The sequence below is a fragment of the Cetorhinus maximus genome, chromosome 21, assembly GCF_964194155.1.
Source record: "Cetorhinus maximus chromosome 21, sCetMax3.hap1.1, whole genome shotgun sequence".
NCBI lineage: Eukaryota > Metazoa > Chordata > Chondrichthyes > Lamniformes > Cetorhinidae > Cetorhinus > Cetorhinus maximus.
This window is the reverse complement of record NC_135899.1, coordinates 63,233,125-63,255,909: the sequence shown is the minus strand read 5'-3', so window position 1 is coordinate 63,255,909 and position 22,785 is coordinate 63,233,125. Positions and strand designations below refer to the sequence as shown.

Genomic DNA, 22,785 nt, shown 5'->3' with positions numbered 1-22,785 from the left:
AGGGACAGTGGGGTTACTGCTTGGGTAATCAAATCCATTCAGAATGGAGGGTGGGACGACAAGGCTTGCCTGAAAGCCGGCAAAAAATTCCAACGCTACTTCCAGAGATTCAGCCTGGTGCAGTTAAATGAGAGCAGACGCTTTGCAGTAGAACAAGAACATTATATTGCACACTGATGTGAGAGAAAACCTGAGATGATAGCTGTGCTTTTCACATGCTGGCACCAGAACTTACACTATACAAAGTGGCGGGACAGTAAATGCCCAATATGAATCAGGAATTTGCAGTCAATTTTCTTTTGCCCGGATGTTTGGAATTAACAGCTAATAATTACAGGTTTCAAACGTCACTTTTGTCACTGAACTTTAGGGCACCAGAGGAGCAGTGTTTTCTTTTGCTATTTTTTGCCCCTCTTCAAAAAGTGTTGATGTGGTGCATCTGGTTGCAGTGAGTGTAGGTAGGCAATCCAACCACAAGACAGAAGGAACCACCAGCCAAGCCTAATTCTGTCATCATTAGACACTCCCTAATAGGGGTGTCTGGATATCAATCAGAAATAGCTGCTTTCTTCCTCTCTCCCCCTAATATAGGAGACTGAGGCCACTTATAGCCATCTTCAATCTGGATGAAATTAGGCAAGTCAGCACAAAGCAGCCCTTTTTTATTATGGTTCTTTACTAGGTTATGGAGTTACACTGTAATAAACTTTTAATTGTGCCAGTGATGGGACATGTATAATGTATAGCCATATAATGTATAGCCATGTGCTTTACTTCTTCCTAAACAGTATCTTCAGAAAACCCGTTAATAATTTTTAAAAAAGAATAAGTTTCTGTCAGTTAACGTCAGAATTTTTCTTTATTTAAAAGTATGAGATTGATACCATACTTCTAAATTGTATCTTAACTCAATGTGAATGTTGGGGGCTTTACTTTCTGGTGACCGATTAACAGCAGTCAACAGAAAGCATATCACCCAAAATAAATGTTCCTTTCCCATTCATTTAATGTTACAGTGACAACAGGAAGCCAATAAATCTTAAATGTCACAAAAAGACAGAGGCTTGAAACCCAATCTTCCCAGAAAATCTTCATGAAAAGGGTAGCTCATTATGCAATATTCTAACTGTCCATTGAAGACATGTCAGCGTTTTCTCTGAAATTGGAATTTATAAATGGCCGGAGAGTTCACAGTTTCTTTCTTTACTTTAACCTTCCGGGTCTTGTCCTGTGAAAAGACCATGTAGGTAAAAATGATGATAGACATTGGCATCAACACATACAAAGCATGGAACACAGTAAATTCAGTAAGTAAATTCATTTGAATTTGGAATTCTATAAGTTTGATTTTTATTATTTATACAATTTCACAAAGCACATGTAAGCTGCAATTGTGGCTTTTAAAAAGGAATACCTCAGATTTATTTTTCTCTGCCTAAAGGCTGCATTAAAATACTACAGAAATTTTACACAAATGAATTAACCAGTGCCCTCAAAGAAAACTGAAGGCTCTAAAATGTCATTGTTACTAAACACAGGCAATTCATCTGCTTAAACACGTGTACAATCACACTTACAATGCCATTCACTCACAATCACTTTTATTTATGTATACAAATAGTATTTATTTTAAATAAAAAGCTAGATGTAATCTGCTTAGAAATGTGTTCCAGATTCCAGTATGGGCTGATTTCCTACACTGATGGTGCAAGAGTTACATATTCCCAATAGATTATTTTGGAACCCTAAAATAAATTCTACAACAGAACCCCCTTTTAGCTTTTTGCAGTCATTAAGCTGATGTCAGCAAACAAAACATTTTCCACTTTGGCAAACAACATAAGGACTCTCAGATAAGGATAGATGCAAAATAAAGCTCCCAATAAGATGTCTTAAACATAACTCCAGAAAAGCATTCGGGGGTGTCCAACCTGCAATCCCCAAGCACTGAAAATCTGGTCTTGAAAGCACAGGCAACTCATCTAAATCTGTGCTTTTATTATTCACTGGGTTGCCCTGTCTGAATTTTGTGGGCCTGAAAATTTGGAAAGGGTTATTTTTCAGTGTTCTGGTCTCATTGATGATTAAATCACCAAGATCTACTTATGTCAGTGACTTGAGATGTATGTAAATTAATGGAAACATGGGCTGAACTTTAAGCAAGGACATCATGATGCATCTATATAGCCAAGGCAAAAGTTTGGGCATCCCAGCCCTACCACACATGACCAGCCTTCCTTATAGTCTTTCAGGCAGAAGGTAATTTATGCTAAATTGTAGACTTAACCCATAATTGGGCTCAGGTGCCCAGACATTAAATGTATTCGATCACATTGTTTTTTGTCTCTCACCTCGCTCTCTTTCTACTGCAGCTATTCCAGGAAAGGAAGTGTTAGGTTTAGTTTAAGAAGGGCCTTATCTATCCAAAAATTTGAAGGGTGATTACAACTTATGAGAGCTGTCATGGAACTCACGTTTGTATAAGTGGCCTCAAATTGGACATTTAACATTTTATCTGAATAATGACTGTTTCATATGAATGTTGTGTACAGATCTATAAAATCCACAACACACTGAACTTCTGTAAAATTATGAGCTCTATATACTTACCATGAGGTCTTTTTGGGTCTGTATTTTCTGGGCCACGATGAACATTTTCTTCTCTCTCTCAATGTGCTGCTTCAGCAGGGCGTATTGGTGCTTCCTCTGTCGAGCAAGTTTCTGAAAGGGCAAATTACACATTATTGCGAGGAAAAAAGGGATAATCATTGTAAAGGTGAATAACTGGAAAAGGGCAGAAAAGAGAAGAAAGTTCTAGACTGATCAGGATAAATTAATTGCTGGTTTTCCTTGCATTTTTACAAAAAAAGTATTGTTGCAGTTAACACGGTATTATAGCAATCACTTTGTCTTTAAAGAATATGCTTTAATCTACCCAGAGATTACAAGAATGAATTAACACCAACAATTGCTGCAATGCTGCATTTTTGAACACACACAGTGGCCTTGTCAAACATGGCCATGCTGTTTCTCACAGCCAGAACAATGACCCTGTGCAAATTAACAGTCACAAGTTTCAAATGACTGTCAGATTGTCTAAATGCCAAGATAATGCCCAATCAGCTTTCTGAAATGCCAACATCATTTTAGTGTGCTCGAGTGATTGCTCTTATTTTAAGTACTTTTTAATCTGAATGTGATTTCTATTACCTTGAGAGCCCGGGGGTGTGTGACTCCTTTAATTTTTTCCTTCTGTAAGGTTTCGATCGTTGGCCGGTTATATACTCGGTCTACTAGTTCTGGTGCAGTATTGAGGCGCTTCACCAAGTCAAATTCCTCCACTGTGCACAAAGTTAAAAGAGTTTTTTCAAATATTATAATGAAGCTATCAAACATTAATCAGGACAGCACATTAACAAAGCATGCCACTCCATCAATACACCTTGCAAACAACTGTAATCATACAATTATATAAAGCTCAGTCAGGGATAGTGTGGTGCCAGACAGACCAAAGAGGGCCCCAGGAATGATAATCAGTGCTGAATTCATTACCTCAACTAGCTCAGTAGTGTGGGATGCTGCAGTTGGCCTTGTTTTGGGGGGATGAAAGGGGGCACTGAGAAAGTTGGTTAGAGAGGGGTATTATGTTAGAAGAAAAAGGGTAGTCAAGGGTAATGTGGGCCTTTAAAAAAAATAGCAGACTTATTGAATAATTACTTTGCATCTGTCTTCACAGTAGAGGAAGATGATAATATAGCTGAGGTTCCAGGGAAACTAATAATGAATCAAGGACTGGAACTCACTAGCAAGAAAACATGAGGAAAAAAAATGACACTAAAGACTGGCAAATCTCCAGGACTTGATGGCTTCCACTTCAGGAGAGGTATTTAATAGAGGTGACAGGGTCACATCCACTGACTAGAGAGCTGGCAAAAGCCCCATGTCACCTCATTTAGGAAAGGCCCATTGAATTAAGTGCCACTCAGGCACAGCTGGATAGCAGTGGGCCTTCAGCAAAAGCAGGGAGCGGCTCTCAACAGGCACCACCTTTCCGATGCTGGGTCCCACGGTCAGGCACTGAGTGTCTTTGAGCTGTTGTGCTCCCTAGGGGGCAGGATGAGTGAGGCCCTTAAGCAGACTTTAATTTCCCAATTCAGGGCTTCAATTGGCCAATCACAGGTCTTCCCACCACAGAGTTAATTGGGGTGGAGGTGGGGAAGCAGCAGGGCCCCCACATACCACCCCTCCCACCTGATTAAGTGCCCCCTCTGCCACCAAACTCACCTCGGGGGAGGACATTAAATTCTGCGCCCCTCAGGGGTTTTAAAGGATATAGGAGAGGAAACTGCAGGCACTTTAGCCATAAATCTTCCAAAGCTCTCTTAATTCAGGGATTCTCTCTACACATTAGAAAACTGTAAACATAATTCTGTTACTTAAAACCAGGAAATTATGGATTTGCTAGTTTAGCATCTACTGTGGGAGGAGTTACTGGAATTTATACTGAAGGATAAATGACTTCAAGAAATTTTAGTTGACTGAAAAGCCAACAAGAACTTCTAAAGGGTAGACTATGTCTGATGAATCTAATCGAATTTTTTGAGAAAGTAACAAGCGTAGTAGAGGAGAATGCCTGTGGTGTAGATTATCTAACTTTCCAAAAGACAACTGATAAGATGGTTCACTAAAATTAAAGCCCAGGGAACTGAAGGCAAATTATTGACCAGGTTAGGAGATTGGTTGGACTATAAGACAGAAAATATGGATAATGTGTACGTGCTCAATTTGGAAGGAAATGGCAAGTGGTGTCCCACAAGAATCTGTGCTGGGGCCTTAATTATTAATTATAATTATATTTGTTATCTATGCCATATATAATAGATAGCCATATATCCAAGTTTGCCAATGATACAAAGATGAGGATATTGTAAATAGTGTATACTGGAGCACAAAATTACAAAGAGACATTGATAAATTATGTGACTGGACAAAACTGTGGCATATGGATTTCAGCACAGGTTAAGTTAGAGGTCACGCATTTTGGACCAAAATTGAAAAAAATCTTTTTTTTAAATGGTGTGAAGCTGAGAATAGTGGCAGCCCAAAGATATTTAGGTGTCCATATATACTATCATGAAAATGGCATGGCCAGGTACATAATTAATCTAAAAGGCTAGTGGAGCCATTATAACTAGCTAATGGCTAGTGCAGCCATTATAACTAAAGGGCTAGAATATAAAGGGGAGGAAGTTTTGCCACAGCTACACAAAGCCCTGGTTTGACCACACATGAAACAATAGAAAAGCACGAGCCAATATCCTCAGGAAAAGGAAACAGAAAACAGAAGAATTTAGGGAAGGGGTGGAAATGTGTTCCTGCTGAGTAACGTTATAATTTCAGAAAACAGGGTACACAAATATAGAGAGGCAACTAGAACGCACAGATCATTCTTTCAGGGGCACGAAGGTAGTGATAACTTTGTTTTTATGTGCCAGATTTTAGCTGAAGTTACTGATATTTGATAAATTATGTTGGTCCGTTGAAGGTTTAGTAGCAGAACTGGAGTGCTTTGCCATTTCCATAGAAGTGTGTGAGGAACTCAAAATTAGCACATAATTAAATGCTGGATAATAAATTGTATACGTTGCCATGTGTTTTATGTTGTATTTAACAGATACTGCAATCACCTGTGATAGCAACTAAAGTAACTTCTGAAGCCTGGAAAAATAAGTTAAAATACAATATTCGTTCCTTCTACCTTTATTTTCAAATATTGACCTTCCAGAGACAAGTGACAACATGGTTGGACAATGGAGCATTTATCTACTTTACATTTTGTCGCCGTGACTCTTCCAGGGCAGATACAGTAAGGGGCAGAAACAGAGAAAAGTTCCTCATACTGTTCCAACAAATAATCCTCTACTTCATCTTCAGACCAACACTCCTTATTAACTGTGTTGTGCCTGGTTTCCATAACTACCAGTCACCTCCATCCTGATGTTGTCAGCTAGGGCTTGCAAATTAGCCACTCACAGCTGAACAGATCTACTGTGCTTAAGGACCAATTCTTTGAGCGATTAAAAGCCTTTTTCAGCTTTCAAAGTAAAATCTCCTTTCATATAAAGCCTTATTATTTTTAGCATTCCAAAGCAGAATTCGGATACTTGTACAGAATACTTCTCAATCCACTATTTTTCTGCAATTTAATGTTTTTGGTCTTTTTTTTTAATGCAGAAGAAATACTGCTGTAGTCCCAATAGGAATGCTCTCAACATGACTCAGCAAGGTTATCCAGCAAGTACCTGGGCCAATCATTGCAGGGAGATCTGGGTTCAGTCTCTGGGCTGTGCTGACTCAAGTGATCTCAGGTGGCCTCAGTGCCACAGGGTTAAGGAATGGAAAAGAAAGCAGCCAAGGTTTGTACTCTATCAGTCCTGAGCACATCCTGTTGGGATTGCACACATGTGTGGCCATGGAGTGAAGTTATCCCTGGGATTGATCATGATGAGCCTGTCCCATAAAGAAAAATGCTCATTTGTGCAACATATCACACAGCATTCAGCATACATGGAACCAAACCTGGAAATGGAACCTCGCCCTTCTGGGCAGGGAGTAAATGGTGAGAACTTTTTTTTTGCAAAGGAAATAGTTGAAGTTAAATCAAATGTATGACCATGTATCTCAGAATATGGAAATGATCCAAAGCAATGCACCTGTACAATTAAATAGTCCGCCCTTCTATAACAAGTTAAATCTTCATTACCAAATTCTGTAAGAACCAAGCTGAAAATTCATACACAGCTCACAGATTATGTAACTTGATACAGCACCTTCCTTTTTGGATTCGCAGAAGAAGATGTGCTTATTGGGAGGTTTTCCGTCAGCTTCTAAGAGATGGAGTTCAGACTTGAGTCGCTCAATTTTCTGCAAATATAGCAGAAATTCTCATTGTCAAATCGGTGCACACGAGATTTCACAGCAGGCTCAATATTCCCACTATTTATTTATCCAGAACAAATGCTATTATTAAACATGTGAAAATGCATGTGATGCCATGAAAGTTATTGATGTGCAGATGTCTTTTACCTGACTGTCTCAAACTGTAACATCCAATTACCAGAAATCCTGGGGTCCATTTTGGGTTAATTACTGTCGGTGAGGCACATTTGCATTTTGGCCAGAGTTTGAAATTTTCTGAGCTACAGGCCAGAGAAAGTCAGCGTGAAATGATTGCCTTTTGTTCTCTTAATATACTTTTGACACTTTGAAGTGTGATGCCTTTAGTGTTGCGGACCTGTGCTAGAGAGCAAAATGCATTCATATAGCACCATTTATATAGAAAATGTCCCAAATCAGGTGATTTTTTTATTAAAAGGAGTAGAAACCAAGCCAGGATAAGTGACTAAAAGATTAGTCACAAAGATGGGTTTTGAGATGTTTAAAGGGAAACAGTGAAGTGAAAAGGTGATGTGGTTTATGTAATGAATTCCAGAGAGTAAGGCTAAGACAAGTGAAATCGCTAACGCTGATGTTTTGTTTATTCATTCACAGGATGTGGGCTTCACTGGCTGGGCCAACATTTATTGCCCATCCCTAGTTGCCCTTGAGAAAGTGGTGGTGAGCTGCTTTCTTGAACCGCTGCAGTTCATGTGGTGTCGGTACACCCACAGTGCTGTTAGGGAGGGAGTTCCAGGATTTTGACCCAGCGACAGTGAAAGAACAGTGATATATTTCCAAGTCAGGACGCTAAGTGACTTGGAGGGAAAATCGTCGCACTATTCCTAGCCTCTGACCTGTTCTTGCAGCCACAGTCCAGTTCAGTTTCTGGCCAGTGGGAACCCCCCCCCTCAGGATGTTGGTAGTGGGGGATTCAGTGATGTTAATGCCATTGAACATCAAGGGGTGATGGTTGGATTCTCTCTTGTTGGAGATGGTCATTGCCTGACACTTGTGTGGCGAGAATGTTACTTGCCACTTGTCAGCCCAAGCCTGGATGTTGTCCAGGTGTTGCTGCATTTGGACATGGACTGCTTCAGTATCCGAGGAGTTGCGAATACTGCTGAACATTGCACAATCAGCGGACATCCCCACTTCTGACCACTGATGGGGCAAAGGGAACACTGTATTAAATCCCAGAACAGGAGGCTAACAAGTGCAGGCGGGAATACAAGGCTGGAGATTATTATAGATTTAGGGTAACATTAGACTATGAATGTATTTGAAGATAAGGAAAGAGAATTTTAAATGTAATGTATTGAGGAATAGGGTTCAAATGTAGGTCATTTGGGGTGGTGTGATGACCAAAGAAAATAAGAAAGAGTAGGCCATTCAGCCCCTCAAAACTATTCTGTCATTCAATAAAATCTGATTATGGTCTTACCTCCATTTTCTTACCTGCCTGCCATAACCCTCAACTTTCTCGTCAATCAAAAATCTATCTTGCTCAACCTTGAGTATATTCAATGACCTAACATCCACTGTGCACTGGGGATGAGAATTCTAAACACTGAAGACCCACTTTGAGAAGAGATTCCTCCTCATCTCGGTCCCAGGAGATGCCTTATTTTGAAACTGCCCCCTAGTTCTAGGTTCTCCCACAAGGAGGAAAAGGTCAGGATATGGAATACTGAGTTTTGCACATATTAAGGTTCATGGACAGGAGGTGAGCACTGAGACTTTGGGTAAAAAAGTCTGGGGGTAACAAAATCTTGTATAAAAGTTTCAACCAATGGGCTAAGTAGCAATTAAAGTGGATGAAATTATGAAGATGGAAGTAGGCACCTTTGTAAAGGATAGCACATGGGGAGTGAAACTCAGCTCGAAGTTAAACAGGAAGCCAGAGTTAGTCATGGTCTGGCTCACTGTGACTGCATAGATGGAGGGATGGAGTCAGTAATAAAGCAGAGTTTATGTTAGGACTTATAATGATGGCTGCTGTTACCCCAGTGTTCAGTTGGAGGCAAGTCCAAAAGCACAGTGGTGGTAGTGGGTCAACTGATATGGTTGCAAGGTACAGTTGGGAGTCATCAGTAGAAGCAAAGGGAGCTATTAGTAAAACATTTGAACTACAGTTTTACAAAGCAGGCTTTATCTAGACAAAGGTCTTTATGTCTCTGTACTTTCCCCCATCCCACACCACCCTGACATGGGATGGAAGAGGAGAAATAAACAGTCATGCTGGTCTATAAATCATTAGGCTATCTTGTACCTTAGACAAGAGGCCACACTTCATATGTAATCTTTGGCAGAATGTTTGCCTGTGGTAAGAACTGACACTGGTTGTGTTTTACCCTCTCCTTGGACATAGAGGTACTGAGACCAATTGCAACAACCCTAGCTAGGATGAGACAACTGAGCACAGACTGGAGATTGAATGTGGCACTCTCCTGGTTTGTATTGTTTAGTGCTACACTACAGGGAATACTAACAGGTTCCACAGCACTAATTGTAACTCATGTTATAAAAAATGCCTGTCATTTATTCATCTGTATATCCTACAAATATTGTAAATTGCACATTCTTAATCAGCAATGCAGATTATTTAAAACCAATTTCTACTGTCCTTAATTAATCTTGATGGTCAATGACCCTCATCCCTCTGATGTTTAGTATGAGATGGCAAGTAAGATATTATTCAAAATAATATATGGAGTGAATCAAGATGCAAGGTCTTTTGTTGGTATTCAACTCAAGAATTACTAAACCAGTAATAAATATAATAGCTTAATACTAGATATGGACTACATACCAGTCTGTAATTCATCTCAGGACAAGGTAATGCTGCAACTAACCAGATAAACAGGTAGGATAGTGCTGACAGTTGGTATACAGTACTTCAGAAAGGATAAAAAATTTGGAAACATAGATATTATGACACAGAGTCATGTCTGGGTAGAAATAAGAAATAGCAAGGAAAGAAGTCCCTGGTGGGAGTGATCTATATGTCCCCAAACAGTATTATTCAGCAGTAGGGCACAGTATAAACCAGGAAATACTGGGAGCATGTAAGAAAGGCACGGCAATAATCATGGGTGATTTTAATATGCATATAGGCTGGACTAATCAAATTGGCAAGGGTAGCCTCGAGGGAGAGTTCATAGAGTGTATTAGAGATTGTTTTTTGGAGCAATATGTTCTGGAACCAACCAGGGAGCAGACTATTTTGGATTTGGTTTTGTGTAATGAGGTGGGATTAATTATTGATCTAATAGTAAAGGATCCTCGAGGGAAGAGTGATCATAGCACGCTAGCATTTCAAGTTCAGTTTGAGAGCGAGAAACTTGAGTCCCACACTAGTGTTCTGGAGTTAAACAAAGGTAACTACAAAGGCATGAGGGCAGGTTTGGCCCTAGTGGACTGGGCAGGAAGACTACAAGGTAGGACAGTTGATAAACAGTGGCAGATATTTAAGGAGATATTCAATTCTTCCCAAGTAAAATATATTCCAAAGAGGAAGAAAGCTGGTAGGAGGGGGAAAAAACATCCATGGCTAAGCAAGGAAGTTAAAGGTAACATAAAGGCAAAAACTAAGGCATACCAAATTGCAAAGGTCAGTGGCAGGCCGGAAGATTGGGAAACTTTTAAAGATCAACAAAGGGTTACTAAAAAAATAATTAAAAGAGCAAAGGTAAATTATGAAAGAAAACTAACGCAAAATGTAAAAGTTGATAGCAAAAGCTTCTACAAGTATATTAAAGAGAGTAGCTTAAGTGAATGTTAGAACCTTGGAGGATGAGACTGGGGAGTTAATAGTGGGGAACGCAGAAATGGCAGAGATGCTTAATCAATAGTTTGCCTGTTTTCACGGTGGAGGACACTAGTACCACCCCAATAGTAACAGGTAGTGCAGCGGGTATAGAGAAGGAGGAACTTAGAACAATCACCATCACTAGAGAAAAAGTACTGAGCAAACTATTAGGATTAAAGGGTGACAAGTCCCCAGGACCTGATGGCCTACATCCCAGGGTCTTAAAGGAAGTGGCAGCAGAGATAGTGGATGCATTGGCTATAATATTCCAAAATTCCATGGATTCTGGAAAGGTTCCATTGGATTGGAAAAATGCTAATATAATGCCCTTATTCAAAAAGGGAGGGGGGGCAGAAAGTAGGAAATTATAGACCAGTTAGTTAAACGTCTGTCATTGGGAAATTGTTGGAATCCATTATTAAGGAAGTAATAATGGGGCATTTGGAAAGTCAAAATGCAATCCATCAGAGTCAGCATGGTTTTCTGAAGAGTAAATCGTGTTTGACTAACTTGCTGGAGTTCTTTGAAGATGTAACAAGCAAAGTGGATAACGGGGATCCTGTAGATGTAGTATATCTGGACTTACAGAAGGCCTTTGATAAGATGCCACACAAAAGATTAATACACAAGATAAGATCACACAGAGTTATATATTAGTTTGGGTAGAGGATTGGCTAACCAACAGAAAGCAGAGAGTCAGGATAAATGGGTCTTTTTCTGGATGGCAAGCTTGTAACTAGTGGGGTGCCACAGGGTTCGGTCCTTGGGTCCCAACTATTTACAATCTATATTAATGACTTGGATTCAGGGATAGAAGGTACTATAGCTAAATTTGCAGATGATGCCAAGATAGGTGGGAAAATAAGTTGCAATGAAGAAATAAGAAGTTTACAAATGGATATGGACAGGTTAGGTGAATGGGCCAAAATTTGGCAGATGGAGTTTAACATGGATAAGTGTGAGGTTATCCATTTTGGTCAGAAGAATAAAAAGGCGACTTATTATTTAAATGGAGAAAAACTTCAAAATGCTTCAGTGCAGAGGGATCTGGGTGTCCTCGTGCATGAATCACTGAAAGCTAGTGTGCAGATACAGCAGGTATTAAGGAAGGCAAATCGAATTTTGGCATTTATTGCTGAAGGAATAGAGTATAAAAATAGGGAAGTGCTGTTGCAACTGTACAAGGCATTGCTGAAGCCGTACCTGGAGTACTGTGCACAGTTTTGGTCCCCTTACTTGAGGAAGGATGTAGTTGCGTTGGAGGCGTTTCAGAGGAGGTTGACTAGATTGATTCCAGAGATACGGGGTTTGTCTTATGAGGAGAGATTGAGCAGTTTAGGCCTATGCTCGTTATGATTTAGAAGGATGAGAGGAGGTCTAATTGGAGGTATATAAGATGCTAAAAGGGACAGACGAAGTAGGCGTGGAGCGGATGTTTCCCCTTGTGGGGCATTCTAGAATGAGAGGCCATAGTTTTAGGATAAGGGATGGTAGATTTAAATCAGAGATGAGGAGAAATTACTTTTCTCAAAGGGTTGTGAATCTGGGACGCTGAATAAATTTGAGGAGATAGACAGGTTTTAATTAGTAATGGGTTGAAACGTTATGGGGAGAGGGCAGGAAATTAGAGTTGAGGCCGAAATGAGATCAGCCATGATCGTATTGAGTGGCAGGGCAGGCTCGAGGGGCTGAATTGCCTATTCCTGCTCCTAGTTCTTATGTTCTAATTATTGTCCAGATTTTCACTGTCGAGGCAAATTTCCCGACTCGGTAGACCCACCTCAGTTTAGAGGACCCCATCACACAGTTTTCGTTCTGAGGATATGGATGCTGGATGGATTCTGGCCCACTGACCCCAGATGCAGATCCCAGGAAGTCAAGGAGGTGGGAGAGCGCTGAGATAAGCTTGTTAGGAGGCCAATCTCTGTTCTCCGAATGCCAATTCATGCCCCCCATCCACCCCCCAAGGCCCCTCACACCCTCCATGCCAATGCACCCAATATATATATCATGGGCAGGCCTCAGGAGCCATGTGGAGATTAAATAAAATAAAACTTATAAAAATCTAAGAAAGCACTCAATCTACACACTTGTTAAAAAGAAAACCCATCATGAAGCCCTTACAAATCTTTTAAATCTCAAGTGGTTATCTCTTATAAAAACATCTATGCATACCCAACAAAAACAGCTAAAGGTTTATACTCTAAATTGTCAAACCATGAACTCAGAATCTCCCGCTGAGATAACAGCAGGTTTTGAAACTCAGCCAGCCAATCTTGACTAATGAAATAATAATAGGCTTTAGGGAAATACCAGCAAAGACTGCACAAACAAATGTTACACCAGCTGGCCTGTCAATCAAAGCAATCCAGCAGTTTTCACTGACAACGTCAGCCAGTTTTTTTTCTACAGCTTAAAGGGATGGAGATTTTAAAAACTTCAGATCATAACAGTTATACAGAACTTATTCATCCTTCAAGAGCGTTTACGTGTACCCTATTAATTCTTGACTCCCACACAGTGGATTAAGGCCCTTACAACAGACAAGGTGTTGTCTGTCTAAACTCAATACAGAGTTCAAATGGCCCCACGGAGATCGGGTTTCCCTCTTATGTAAATAATGCCTCGTTCCTTACTTTCCAGCAAAAATGGTACTGTTGGAAATAGGGGTGGGGCTTCTACATACACATCCAGCCTGCCATTTTTAAAGGTCCGTGGATGAAAATCCAGTCCAAAGACTTGGTATGAAGAGAGAGAAATACAAGAGAAGCCAAACCCCTCAGAACGGGAACCTATAACAATAACCAGTTGACCTCAATATTTCTAATATGAAGTTTGTTTGCTTGCTTCTTCAGTAATACACTATCTCTCTCTCTCCTTGCAAACAGCCCTGCTGCAGATTTAATAAACCTTTCTTCTCTCTAATTTACCAAAGCAATGTAATGTTGACCTGAAAATAAACAAATTATAAAGCAGCAGCTATGGGTGTGTATACAAGTTTTAAAGAGTGTCGAGACTTACACATTTTTCTTCTGTAATGCCAAAGTGCCCCTCAGCACAGTGAGAAATTTGAATATCAATAGAAAATGTGTTAGTGACACCAAGTGGTCACTGTCACTACTACAATTAAAGAAAGATTCCCTGAAAAGGGTGTAGAACTGGGGAGGAAGCAGTTAGTTAGTTAATCAGAAAAATGTTTCTGCCAAGGTTACAAAAAGATTGTCTTAAAATTTGTAGCTTTTTCTTTTCTTCAAATCAGAGGGGAAAGCATAGCACATTCTATAACTGGGAATATCATAAAAGTTGTGTTGAACAATGCTGCAAAGAAATCAATTTTTAATGATACATCACCAACAGTGTATTTCATTAAACTGAAGAGGGGCATTATTAGAAAACTAGCAGCAAGGGGTCAAAACAATAACAATGAAGTCACCTTTGACTCTGCAACCCGCATCATTTCCACATATTTAATATCTTGTGTTCTCATGATCTTCTGCTGCTCCTCTGTTACTTCCTCTCTAGGCTGCTTGATGATGTGAACTCCATCCTAAACAGAAAACATAGGAGAATATTTCTTTGTGCAGTTTTAGAAATAGAGAACAGTCATTATTTCTTCAGGCCAAGAGAAAAACATCTATACGAGTGTGAGCAAACATAACTCACCAATTTGAATGTGGGTACAGCGAGGACTTAAAGGGCAAAAAGATTTTATAATGCATTCTAGTGAAATAAAATCACATAGCTAGAAACAGAGATTAAACATAAATTGTTTTCACTTAAAGGTGGAAGCTATTTCTCCATTTGCAAACTACATTCTTTTATGATGTCTACAATGTCTGAGTGAAAGAGACTGATAGATCACAACTAGTGTGTGCTAATCAAACGCTTACTCATAAGAGAGAGTAGGTCCTAGCACAAACAAGGAGCATTCGCTCCATAATACACGATGAGAACTGTATAATGTACAGTTCTAGCAGTGGACTGGCCTGCAATAACATAACAATGCAATAACTATGACATGGCAGCAGTGTGAACGATTGCATCAGTATCTAGGATGTCAAGCAGTTTTCACTTGGGCACATAATATAAATTTGCTTTGGTGATGTACAGCATAAAATGCTCCAGATATTCCAGGGCAAAAAAAGAGGAAATATTAACTTGTATATGAACACTATCTTCCTCAAATTAATTGCCCTCTGTTAACACTTACTTATACAAAGAAAAGGGCTTGAAAGAAGCCATTTAATCTTTGTTCATTTATACCAAGGGATGTCATTTCTTTCTAAACAAAGATTATGGAATCAGCATGCCACATATAAACAATTCATTTAATGTGGGTAATAATGATTGGCTAGAAACGTATAATCCGAAGATGGCATTAAACATATTCAGTCTGGTTAAGTGTGTAGATATAAGAGGATGCCATGAATGTTCATTTTGTTTGGAAGGAATGAGATGCTGCTTGTTTTAGGAAGAATGCCAAGTATAGCTTGCACGATTTGTTGCCTTCACTTTGAAGAATCTCAGTGAACTGTTTAGCTGGGGTAGAGTTCTACCATGCATCATTAGTAGTGCAAGATGACTTTGTGAACCATGTGTGGCCGATGGTTCAAAAACTTTTAGTATATATGTTATTAAGAAACATTACTTTGAAACTTATTATAGGCCAATGTTTCTTTCCAAAGACTTGGTACCAATCAGATAGTCTAAACGAATGTCAGGCTAGAACTGAAAACACCTTTGGAATTCTCTTGGGCAATACATTTAATTTCAGGGGGATCTAGTTCACAGTAATTTATAAAGCTATACCTTGCCAGGTCACCAGCAGAAAATAAACCTAGAAAAAAATCTTACCTGGAGTTTAGTGCTGGTCATTCGAAAGTAGAATTCATCTGGATTTTTGTCTAACGCCTTCTGGCGTAATGCCTTTATAGTGTTTTCTTTGCGATGGTAATCCCTGAAATGTGAAAGTCAGCAGGTTTACTTTTGGTATTACAAAAATAACTAAACCTACAGCCTGACACCAAGCTTAAATATGGCAAATTTGGAGACATATTAAACAGTGGCTATATTAATCTGAGTCAATATTCTATTGGTAAGTTAACAGTTCAAAATTGAGATGTATAGAATAGAAATAAAATTATGCTACCTCATCTCTTTCAAAAACCTCAAACAGGATGCATTTTAAAAACATTAATGATACCCTCTTTGAGCTACTCAAGATCCTAGAAAAGTGCAACAGGTAGAGACCATAGGCAAATACTTCTAAATGTTCAAATCTGAAATCCTGTAAATCTAGATACAGAGTACAATTAGGATGTGGCACTTTTATTCAAGCCTTAGGCTTCTGGTTTATGAAGAACTTACTGTGCACGGAGCTTGTAATCTTTCTTCTTCTCCAACAGACCCAGACGTCTTCGAAATCCAGGCTGTGCACAATTGGTAAAAAGAATAAGTCACTTAAAGGCACCACTGTTAGAATTCTGTTCAATAAAATTTTGAAAGACAATTTATTTTTAAATGCAAATATCCCATAGCACCGATCATATTAATTAGGATGATACATTGTTCTACATAAGGGTTTTCGTGTTATATCGTTTAATGCACTAGGTAATAATCTGCCATTAAGATGGAGCCGTGTATCCTTAAATCCAAAGTCTAACAGTTAAGAAAGAATAGACTCAGGTCAGAATTTAATGAGCCAAATATCCAGATTGCAAAGTGCTCATGAATTTCAGGGCAGTGACAAATTTCTTTTAATAACAAAAGACTGCTTTTGACATCTGGAATCTGCCACATGGCAGTGGGAATTTCCTGTGTAACTGCGCCCAAACAAACATGCAACTGGGGTGTAAAGTAATTACCCAGCATAAAAGGTCAAGGAAATTCAGGTAGAAGTGTGTCACGCAAGCTATTACACTATGCATGTCAGCTCATTACGATGACTCCACCCCGGACTAAAGAGCCATCCATATGAATTTCCTGCATTTATGCTGGTTGTAATTGGATGCAGAATTATGCCCAGAATTTTAGGCACAGCAGGAAAAGACACGTTGCTTTATAGAATTTTATTTTAAAAAGCAATTTAAAAATAGTTACAAGCAAAATACTGTCGATGTTGGAGATGTGAAATGAAAGAAGAAAATGCTGGAAATACTTAGCAGGCCAGGCAGCGCCTGTGGACAGAGAAACGGTCAACATTTCAGGTTGACGGCCTTTAGTCAGGACTACTAAAAGCTGGAGCTGGAGAAAAGCAAGCACTGAGGCAGCAAAAGTGAGGTCAGGAAAGAAAAACGAAGATCTGCAAAAGGCTGGAAGGCAGGAGAAATTAAATAACAAAAAGGGATGATATTGCAAAGCAAAAGGAGATGGTAATAATACATCTCCCAGTTTCTTTACTTGTAAATAGGAGGAGATGGAAAGGGGAAAATTGGAATTACCAATAACTATAACAATGCAATGCGGTTGGGTTGGGGGGGTGACAGCAGGGGGAAAAGTTTACAATCTGAAATTATTGAATTCTGAAAGGCTGCAAAGTGCCTAATTAGAAGATGAGGTGCTATTCCTCACTGTTACATTGAGCTTCATTGGAATACTGCAGGTGTCAAGGAGAGAGCGGAGGGTGGGAGTGGGACAGAGAATTAAAATGTCAAGGCAGCTGGATGCTCAGGGTCACACTTGCAAGATGAACAGAGCTGCTCCACAAAGCAATCACCTAATCTGCATCTCGTCTCCTCCATGTAGGGAGCATTGTGAGCATCAAATACAGTAAACTAAACAAAGTACACCGCTGTTTCACCTGGAAGTAGTTCTGGGGCCTTGGGAGGTATGAGGGAAAAGAGGTGTTGCATCTCCTGCGCTTGCACAGAAAAGTGCATGGGAAGGGGACAGGCTGTGGGAGGTAATTGAGGCAGGGACCAGGGTGTCACTGAGGGAATGGTCCCTTCAGAATATGGAAAGTTGGGGAGAGATAGTGATGATGTGTTTGATAGTGGCATCACGCTAAAGGTGGCAGAAATGACTGAGGATGATCTATTGAATGTGGAGCCTGAGGATAAGGTGAATCCTATCTTGGTCCTGAGAGAGAGGGTCAAGGGGTGAGAGCAGAAGTGCAGGAAATAAAAAAACATGGTTGAGGGTACTACAAACCACAGTGGAGGAGAATCCTGTTTAAGAAAATGAAATATTTAAAGCTTTTCTATGCAAGGTAGCATCGTCACATCTAATGCAATTGGAATGAAGAAACTGGGAGAATAGAAGGAGTCCTAACAGGAAGTGGAATTGGAGGAAATGTAGACAAGGCTTCCCATATTGGATTTACAGTGGACATTGGTCAATAGCCTATCCCAGAGGTACAGACAGTAAAGTCAAGGTTTGGGGGGAGGAGGAGGAGGAGAGTCAGAGATGGACCACGTGAAACTGAGAGGAGGAAGGATGCAAACTGAAAACAAAATTGATTAAATTTTCCAGTTCAGGGCAAGAGCAGGAAATGGAACCAATTGAGGAAAGCATCAAGCTCTCGCCATATAAACTGGAAAAAGAGGTTAGCAAGGTGACCCAAGACAGATTGGAACAAGGAACATTCCACATATCCCTTTAAAAAGGCAGGCATAACTAGGGCGGATAGCATCATCTTTTATTGGAGGTGAGTGGAATCAAAGGAGTTGTTGTTTAATATGAGAATAAGTTCAGCCAGGCAGAGGAGGCTGATGGTAGATGGAGACCAATTTGATCTCTGTTCAAGGAAGAAACTCCGAGCCCTCAGACCATCATCACAGAGGATGGAAGTGTATAGGGATTAGAGGTCCATGGTGAAAAGAAGTCAATAAGGGCCTGAAAGTGAAGTAGCAGAAGGCATAGTAAGAGTGCTGGTGTGTGGTAAAAGACTGGAAAAGGGGAGAAAATTAAGCTGAGATAGGAAGAAACCAGTTCTGCGGGGCAATGGGTTCACAGGGCAGTGTTGTTTGTGGATCTTAGGAAGAAGGTAGAACTGGGGTCGAGAGATTGAGCTTGGAGGCGATGGAGGGAAGAATCTCCAAAAGAGATGAAGTCAGTGACAGTCTTGGAAAACATGGCTTGATGTTCAGAGGTGGGATCGTGGTCCAGGAACAATGAGGCATCAGTGAGTTGGCGTTTAGACTATGCAAGCTAAAAGCCAATTTGTAAAGCGACAACAGCACCACCCTTGTCGGCAGGTTTGATGACAATGTTAGTGCTGCTGCAAGTTTAGAGGGAGGTAGATTAGTATGATTAAAAATTTTAAAAATAATTTCTCCTCTCTGATATTGCATTGAATTCTTTCTTTAAACTTTTTTCATTGCAGCAGTATGAGTCATCACAGAGACTGAAAAGCTTCCATGATTGCAGATTTTTAAACTGGTTGTGCCTAATGTGCACGATTGATTGTGAGGTGGTTTGAAACTTCAATTTTCAAACATTTCTGTAAATATGGCGAGAGCTTGATGCTTTCCTCAAGCCCCAGTTGTTTATGCTTTTTAAGTTGTTCACGGGATGTGAGCATCGCTAGCAAGGCCACCCCGAAATGCCCGAGAGGGTGATGGTGAGTCGCCCCCTTGTACCATGCGGTATATGTGGCGTAGGTACACCTAGAGTGCTGTTAATTAGTAAGCGAGTTCCAGATTTTTGACCCAGTGACATGCTGCTCTCTGTTTCTTTAAACCAACATTGAGGCTCCATTGCACACTAATGAGATTGGCAGGAAATTTAGGGGTAAATAGGCATCCAACAAAATTGGGGCACGAGCAAGTTTAACTTGAAACATAACGTCCTGATGTCACATCCACAGGACATTCCGCTCAAAAGAAAGGAGCAATCACTTTATATGTTACAGCCAGCTTTCTAATCACACATACAGTACTGTATAATACAGGTTCACAAAATTATTTCTACTTTACTCCAACAATATACTTCAATACTAAGCTTAGAATAACATCTTTTAACATTTGCATTTATCACACTGGCCTTCCTTCTAGTCTACATGTTGCTAAGCAGTTATAGAAGATTAAGGGTGATCTAACTGATGTGTTTAAAATGATTGAAGAAATTGATAGGGTAGGTGAAGAGAAACATAATTCCTCGAGTGGGGGAAGTCAATAAAATGTGGTAGAACCTTAAAATTAGAGTTAGGGTGTTCAGAGATGATGCCAGGAAGCACTTTGTCACAGAAAGGGTAATGGAAATCTGGAGCTCACTCCCCCAAAAAGCCATTGAGGCTCAGTCAATATGAAAGTTCAAAACGGAGATTGACAGATTTTTGTTGGGCAAGGATATGGAGACTTTGGGCAGATGGACTCAAAATACAGATCAGCCATGATCTAACTGAATGGAGAAGCAAGTCTGAGGAGCTGGGTTGAGACTTGTCAAATTAATGCCACTTAGGGCCCTTATAGTGGGCAGCAGGAAGACTTCAATTCTACTACTGAGCTGCAATTAAGATCCAATGACAACATCACACAGGCTCTCTGGAAAGGTCATTTCTCTATCAGTCTGTCAAGTTTCACTCCGTCCATTATTGTATAAAAGTAAAATAACACATCGGTTTTGTATTGTAGTCAAGAATATCATATCCCTGTTTTGGTCAGAGGCTACCACAGCATCAGCTGTCCTCATATATCTTGCTCACAAGTTCATTCAGCCTACGACTACATTGTACAGAAGGAAAAGTGATTTATTCTACTTCAGGTAGCGGTAAGGGTAAAACTCAACTTCAGCAGGGGTACAAAACAGGCAGTCGTGGATCAGGCTGACCGTTCCACAACTCACCCGGTCTGTCTTTCCTTTGAAGTCAGCGGGACAGAAAATTGGGGGCGCGTCACGCAGTCAATCTGCTGCTGCGAGTTTGCACTCCTGCCAAAACTGAGCCTGAGCACAGAATCCTGACAGTCACAAGTGTAGTGTTGATGGAATGCTGCATTATTGTAGATTCCAACCTTTGGATGAGATATGAAACCAATTCTCCAAATCAGGTCAATGTAAACGGTACCAAGGATTATTCAAAGATAAGGGAGTTTTCCTGGTCCTTATTTATCACCACTAATATCCATTGAACAGACTGGTCATTTTCCTTACTGCTGTCTGAGGCACCTTGCTGTGTACATATTGACTGAGTCCTGTCCCCCACATTTCTAAAGTACCTAATTAGCTGTGAGAAACACTTTGGGGTGCTCAGTGGTCATGAAGGACGCTATACAAATGCAAGTCCTTTAATTTCTCTATACAATCTTGGTCTTCGGGAGGTGTGAAAGTTATGTGGCCACTGGCTATTTTTGAAATGTTATTACTGTTGCTTTTATTTGGGCAGCAAACTGCACTACAGGTTGTCACTGGGAGGCTGAACCATACAACAAACAGAATTAAACAGATGAATTGAGGTTATTGAAGTACATTACTGGGGTAGAGGAGGAGTTTTAGTCTATACCCTAACCAGTTTTGTCCCGTGTGAGACAAAGGCTGGGGGATGCTTCACTGTCACATCAGGCCCTTCACATCTCTACAATCACAACACAGGTGGCCATTCAGCCCCTCTTGTGCATGCTGGCTCTTCGACAGCCATCCAATTAACCTGACCGCCTCTCTCTTTCCCTATTGACGTGGATGATTTTTCCCCTTTTAAAAGTAAATATCCAATTCCCAGTTGGAAGTTGAACATTCACTAAAATGTCCACATCTGGACCCAGCAGCCAACCTGTGACAGATGCTGATTGAAGTCGGAGTTCCTTCATTGCAATTTATTCTCAGTCGTCATCATTCCCTTTAAAGTGAGGCCAGCCAGAGTCTCAGTCCCTCCCCCTGCCCAGCAGGGACCCCGCACTCACCTGACTCCGCTCCCGGTGGCTCCGCTGCACGGATTTCTGCGCCTTGCGGAAAGCCGCCGCCATCTTCAACCCCTCGTGAGCGGCTCACCGAGAGAACACTGCAGCTGCTTCCGGGGTCAAGGGTGATTTCCGGCCTGGAGGCTGCGCCTTCACATGGTGGCTCCGCGCTACTGCAACCCCTCCATCCGGGAACTAGGGGGAGGGGGCGGGGCCGCATCCGGGAACTCCAGGCGCTTCTCCGGAGGGGCGGAATCCATAGCGCCGCTCTATTGCCCCTAGCGGACAGGTGTGAAAGTGCATCCTGTCCAGCTCCAACTCCCATTGGCCTGTGAATGGTTGCAGAAGTCAAGCAAATTTTCATGAGCAGAAACAAAAATACCTGGAAAAACTCAGCAGGTCTGACAGCATCTGCGGAGAGGGATACAGTTGACGTTTTGAGTCCGCATGACCCTTCGTCAGAACTAAAAAATATAGAAATGAGATGAAATATAAGCTGGTAGAGGGGGGGTGGGTGGGACATGTAGAGCTCGATAGGGGGCCAGTGATAGGTGGAGGACAAGAAGAGTTTTCATGAGAGTTGCCAACTCTGGTTGGATGTATTCCTGTAGGTTTATTCACATGAATTGCCACCTGCAATCGCCCTGATGAAACAATATTTTTATTCCATCTCCAACATTTTTAAAGTGCACACATGAACTAAGGTCAGATACCAAAGAGTATCTAGTGCCCATCAAGCAATCAGCACCTTTCGAAGCCAAAGGGAGGATGTTGAAAAAAAGACTGCCAGCCCTATTTAGATGGACTGCTGGGTAAAGGTGCTGTCTGAAATAGCACCAAGCCATGCAAACAATGAGGTTTGATTCCAGCATATGCTAAGGAAAAAATTGCATTCATAAGCAATAGGAGCATAAGTAGGCCATTCGGCCCCTCAAGCCTGCATCACCATTCAATAAGATCATGTCTTCTACCTTAACTCTATTTTCCTGCCCTATCCCCTTATCAAAGCAGCCCGTTTGATTGGCAGCCCATCGACCACCTTCCACATCCACTCCTTCCACCACTGACACACAGTAGCACTAGTCTGTGCCAATTACAAGATGTACTGCAGCAACTCACCAAGGTTCCTTTGACAGCACCTTCCAAACCCTTGATCTCTACCATCTAGAAGGACAAGGGCAGCAGATACATGGAACACCGCCACCT

The 22,785-nt window shown here is 40.8% G+C and overlaps 1 protein-coding gene across 1 annotated transcript; it reads right to left on the bottom strand.

The window, feature by feature from the left end:
• Positions 1-645: 645 nt before the first annotated feature.
• Positions 646-21,731, bottom strand: utp11 (UTP11 small subunit processome component). The gene is made up of 8 exons (XM_078566996.1): positions 21,583-21,731; positions 16,115-16,176; positions 15,602-15,704; positions 14,181-14,294; positions 6,831-6,924; positions 3,211-3,341; positions 2,611-2,721; positions 646-1,228 (listed from the first exon to the last, which is right to left on the bottom strand). Exons 1-8 carry the CDS (start codon positions 21,643-21,645, stop codon positions 1,145-1,147), a joined length of 762 nt encoding a protein of 253 aa, XP_078423122.1. The 5' UTR covers positions 21,646-21,731; the 3' UTR covers positions 646-1,144.
• Positions 21,732-22,785: the final 1,054 nt, after the last annotated feature.